This window comes from Oppia nitens, unplaced genomic scaffold, assembly GCF_028296485.1.
Source record: "Oppia nitens isolate AA-2021 unplaced genomic scaffold, nextdenovo-longstitch-racon4-pilon3 scaffold1_pilon_pilon_pilon, whole genome shotgun sequence".
Lineage (NCBI taxonomy): Eukaryota > Metazoa > Arthropoda > Arachnida > Sarcoptiformes > Oppiidae > Oppia > Oppia nitens.
The window spans coordinates 3507326-3513499 of record NW_026533199.1 but is presented as its reverse complement, the minus strand read 5'-3'; the positions used below and the strand labels follow the sequence as shown (position 1 = coordinate 3513499).

The 6174-nt window shown below is 22.2% G+C and overlaps 1 protein-coding gene across 1 annotated transcript in view; it reads right to left on the bottom strand.

The window, feature by feature from the left end:
- Positions 1-403: 403 nt before the first annotated feature.
- The window catches only part of LOC128966269 (synaptogenesis protein syg-2-like), a 29402-nt gene continuing 23631 nt past the window's right edge, over positions 404-6174 (bottom strand). Inside the window, exons 10-15 of the mRNA XM_054313117.1 lie at positions 5955-6097; positions 5716-5869; positions 5299-5397; positions 4343-4987; positions 4105-4187; positions 404-622 (exon numbers count right to left, since the gene is read on the bottom strand). Coding sequence (XP_054169092.1) covers positions 404-622; positions 4105-4187; positions 4343-4987; positions 5299-5397; positions 5716-5869; positions 5955-6097 — 1343 coding nt within the window. The remainder of the gene's footprint in view (positions 623-4104; positions 4188-4342; positions 4988-5298; positions 5398-5715; positions 5870-5954; positions 6098-6174) is intronic.

Genomic DNA, 6174 nt, shown 5'->3' with positions numbered 1-6174 from the left:
ATCAAATAATATGTTACATACAATATAATATACATTATATATCGTCAATCTAATCTGTAATTTTGTTATCATTTAAATAAATACAACTAAACTTGATATTTTTATGATATTTTTATGATTATAATTTAATGCAAGAAAAATTAATTTTTGTTTTAATTATCCACATTTTAGTACTCAATTAAAAAATAGATAATAATTGTGGAGTTTATATTGTAAAAATATAAATACAAAAATTCACTCTAATTAAGCACCAATTAGTTGAAAACTAAATAAAAATTTATAAGTTTTTAACAATGCATTATTGATATATATAATAATACTGTATATTGTATAGTAATATAAATTCAAAACTATTTGTAGTTCAAACAAATGATTTTTAAAAAATAATTTGAAACAAAATTTTTTATAACATTTCTTCCTCTTCATTCAAAGTTCCCAATGAATATGCATTCATAACAATAGGCTTAACGATAGTCACTCTCTGAACTTTGACTTCATTATCACCCATTAGGTCAAGACTTGCTATTTTAGTTTCATTGATATTAATTTCAGTCAAATTGAAATCGTTGTCCACATATGTTGGGTGTACTTCAAAGCATTGTTCATCACTTTGAAGAAATGGCTATATATTTGTTAATTAAAAATAAAATAATGTTTATTATTAGTTTCAAATTAACAACATTTATATTTATCACTAATTTATTTAATAATACCGTCACTTTACAAAATAAAAGTTATCAAATAAACACTTATTAATTTATTTGAAATATTTGAAAATAAAAAATACTGTGAATTGTTATTTATATTGATTTTTATTTTTACTCGTAATATGCAATTCAACGTATTTTAAGATAATTCGTAATATATTTTAAGGAAATTTAATATACGATATAATTTTTGCATTTTTGTTAATGCATTTCAAAGTAATTTAAAGTGAACTTTAATAAAACGACAATCATTTCTATTTATTTGTGAATTTATAAAATCTAAAACAACATACAACTTAAATAAAAAATTTCATAAATTTATGTAAATTTAATTTTGTCATATTAAATGAGAAAAATGTCTAAAATTATTAAATAAATATAAATAATTAAAAATAAATAAATTATATTAATCAGTTGTTTAAATAGTAGTTAATATAATATTAAATAAACTCTAATATTATATATAGATTACAATAGCCTATAATTTAAAGGACATTTTTATATTGTAAGGCATACTATCAAACTATAGTAATATACACTTACACTTTATATTGTATTATCTTGAATATATTTTTAAAAACTATTAATCTACTGTGTTATAATGGGGTCTCTTTCAAAATATCCAAAATAAAAATATCTAAACTCATAAAATCCAAATTAAAATATTATTCAAAATCTCCAAATTCAATATCTCCAAACATATAATATCTAGTTCAAAATATTTAAAATTAAAATCTCCAAAATAATAATATCCAATATTATAATATCCAAAAACATTTGACCCAACTTATATAATTTAAATATAAATATCTAAAATTATTTAATATAAATCAAAATTATTTTTTTATTATTTGTAATAATAATTTTACTAATGCTTTAGTAATTTTTATTAGGTAATTATAAATATTTATTTAAAATGAATTATTTTGAATATTTGTATTTAAATTATATAAGTTGGATCAAAATGAGTTGTGTCAAATGTTTTTGGATATTATAAGTTTGGATATTATTATTTTGGATATTTTGGATGCGACCGGTATATAATGTCATATAATACTTACTATATATTTATAGACTAATGTACACCAAATTCATCAATTTTTATGATATCAATAGAATAATAGTTTGTATATATTTTGTATATTTTAAAATATATCGTTAAATACAGTATATTATATTTTATTATATTTTAAAATTCTAATTATTAGGTCTAATATGTAGTCTACGTTTTATTAAAGAAAATAATTTAGTAAAATAGTATTAATAAAATAAACATCATTTATATGTATAAATATACATGAATTTAAATAAATCTTATTCTAACATAATAATAAATTATAGTATAGTACTAAATTATAGTGTAACAAATGTTTGTCTATTAATATGGAAAATATATCATCCAAAAAATAAAAATCTTAATCATGAGCTTAAAATAAAGTGATATAAATCAATCAAAAAAGAAAATTCAATTAAATCACACTATAGTTTGTTGTTTAATACAAACTAAATAATAGCTTATTTTGTAATTTTATTGACAAAAAACATCAATAATATCGGAATTTCTTTTGTGACTGTTTTTTGGATAACAAAAGTTGTTTTTTTATTATAAAGACAATACAATATATCGTTTAGTTGTAAAATGTTTTAATGATCGCTATGTTATTCCAACCGATTTAATAACAAGCAATTTCTCATAATATATATCCCATATAATATATAATATATACTCCAACACAAACAACAATCAAATAAATGGATATCTTTTTAAACTAAATCACTAAAATATATTTTTAGCAATTTTTTGTTAACATTTTAAAAAATGTTTTAAAATCTTTTATTATGAAGTATTATTTTTAGTAAAACTCTTTCTACCCAAACATGAAAAGCTTATCAAACAAGTTCTCCTATTATTGGTATATTATGGTGCTATTTATTGTACTAAAATTTGTTTGTTTCATATTTAACAAAACTATCTGTATTACCAATCTTTGTTTATAATATAAAAAATTATATCTAATTTTTTAATTTTATAAATCTGATAAACTATAACATAATAAAAGTATAATAAACCTGATCTATATGTCTCACATGTATATAACTACTATTGATGAAATGGTAAATAATGGTACATTAGAGGGTTAACAATATGCAAATATGATATAAATTGTTATTACAAAAACATTTTACAATATATTTAAATTTAGATATATTTACTTTATTTTAATTTATTATAGAATAAAATATAGAAATCCTAAAGAAATAATTTGAAATAAATTGAGTATTAATTAACATAATAATAATAATTTCGCTGATAATAATGTGCCTTGATTAAAATTGTCTCAAATTTAAATTATATATTCATAAAAAATAAGTTAATATAAAGATACAAAATTTAGATACAGTTCCCACACATGTATGTCATTCCAAGCCATTTGACACATGATATGCTCTCAAATAATTTATTCATCTCTTTGTGTCTCAACATTAACATTAACTTTAAACTTAATAATCAAAAAGTTTTTTTTTGTCAAAAGTGATATCTTTAACACATTTTATATTATATTTTTCTTCAAAAATTTTGTTTTGAATTACATAAAATATAATTATTTTTTATTAAAAAAATTATAAATGCTAAAAAACAATGACGCCTCTTTTTTGTTGAGACTCATTTTAAGTATAAAAAAATTGTTAAATTAAGTGTAATAATTATGTTATTAGATTATAAATTAAATCAATAAATGCATACATGAATAACAAAATATTTTCACAATTAAAGATTTGAATTCAAAGATTCAAAATTTGAGATTAATTTAGTGTTTTCTGATAATAATATCAAACCATCGATTTTTATTTTATTTTACAATATACTGTATTAATAAATAATAACTTTAAGAAATATTTTACTCAAAAATTGGTTTATTTAAAAAAACAAATGTGACTCAACTAACATATAATCTATCGATCGTTAAATGCTATATACTATATATAGTATAACGTATATAATTTAAAAGCATTGCTAAGATAAGGATTCATTAAAATTCAAAACTTATTTTTACATTTTCTCACAATTTTTCAAATATTTATAGCTTAACCTTTTTTTTAAAAAAAAAGTTTATATTTTATATGACATTATGATTTAAACATAAACACCTTATAGTGTGGGCATTCAATGATAAATAAATATTGTTTGTTATATATTATAAATTTTCACACAAAACAAATCATTCAAAATTCTCAAAACGCTATTCACTAAAGCGTTATATCGATATAAATGATATGAAAGTCTGTATAAATTATAATTTGAATTTTCAAATATAGTATATATTTTTTATATTGAGTCAATATTGTTGCCAATAAAAGAAATTAGTTATATATATATTTATATTTATATTAATACCTGATTTATAATGAGAATATCGGGTTGAGTTTTATATAAAAATTTTTGTGACATTTTAGTTATACCAAAGTCATTTAAAGAGTCTGAAAAATGAGAGAAAAAAACAATTGTTTGTTACAACTTATTTTTATTAGTGTTTCAAAGTGTTTGGGATCTAATCAATAGTTTTGTAAAAAAATAGTCTACAAAACTTTAGTATATATATATATATATAGCGGTATAATACAATATATATTACCTCCATTTGCAACATAAAGGCACTTATCATTGTTGAAAGTGGTCTCCAAATGACAACTGCTATCAAGTGTTGTTGAACCAGATATTGAAAAGGGCTCTTCAGACTCGCCATTAGCTGATGACATATCTTTACTTCTGTTTTGAGTCTTTTGTGGCACTTGTGCTGCAACTCTGTTATGTCTTCTGTAACAACAGATCACAATTGAAGTCGTGGTCAACACAATCATTACTAAAAGCGATACAATGATCGACAGTTCAACAATATCTTCACTTATCAGTTGATTATTATATCCGAGTCTTTGTTCATCAGCTGAGGCCAACACTGACTCTAATTTACGTTTTGGGACCAAATTTGGCAAAGTTTTGACAGTTAAAAACTCGCGACTCATTAAACTTTCACCCAATTTATTGCGTGAAGAGATGCCAAACTGGTATTCAGTGTTTGGATCCAAGTTATCGATTAAAACAGTGTTTAAAGTATTGTTAACAATAATATATTTATATTGAGACAACTTTGAGTCCACTTTTCGGTAACGAATCCGAAAACTTTGTTCGTAACCAAAATCAAAGCCCGGATTCCAAGAGATCACAACTGAATTATGACTTGTATTGGTTGCCAACAATTGAGTCGGCGGTTCGGGAAAGTCTTATATTTTTATATTAAAAGATAAACAAATAAATTGAGATACGGTTTCATTATTCATAAGACAAGAATAACAAATATCGAATTAATGTCGAATAATTTGAAGGATATTTGATTAAAAATAATTTTGATAATATTTATTGAATTTTCAATAACGTTAACAAAAAAATAGTACGAGATTTTATTGTAATGATTTGTATATTTAATAATATGTTTAGTATAATTGACTGCAAATCTCAATCAATGCATATATCAATATGAATACAATCCTCAGAGACTCATAGCTTAAGTAACTTAACAAATGAATTGAATACCTGTATTGTTGGCGTTGTTGTGATCAGTAGTCGTCGTAACGGTAGTTGTGGTGTCGGTGACCATAGTATTGGCAATAGTTGTAGTATTCATAGCCATTACTTTAGTCAATTAATTACAATTGTATATCATTTTTAAGTATTATAACAATATTATATATTATATTATTTATTGAAATAAATAATTTCAAATCAAATTTAATTTAAGTTATACAAAAACTCAATGAATTTTTAATAATAATTTCTAAATTTAATAAATTATGAAAATAAGTAAAAAATTATTATTAATAGTTATTAAAACTTTATAATACAAAATAAGATACGTAAACTATTTTTTTTAAATTAAGCTTATTTTGGGAACTCCTAATCATAAGTATCGATAGTAATAAATATTAATTAAAAGTATTATATAAGACTTACATTGAACTATAAGTTGAAATGTAATTTCGTATGGCTTGTCGAGTGCCGGGTGATAAACACGACATTTAAATGTATGGCCATTGTCTTCAATCTCGGCTCTAATTACCAGTTCAGACGACACACCACTTCCTGTTTGTGAAGAGATTGCGCTAATCTAATGGCAAAACAAAATACAATTAATCACTTAAAATACAGCTGTCATTGGCATCAAAATCACGTATTGATATATAAAGTCATACTTCACGGTTGTGGTGATTGAACCAAACCAACTGTGGTCTGGGATTGCCTGAATAGCTGACACATTTGCATTTGACTATAGTTCCCACTATTGCTGTTACGACAGAGTCTTTGATCCCCAAAAGAGTTGGAAAATCCGGTGCGTCTGAAATGTGGCAATGGATGCAATGTTTGTATTAAAGTCACTCATAAATCATATCTTTAAATAACTATACTATCAGT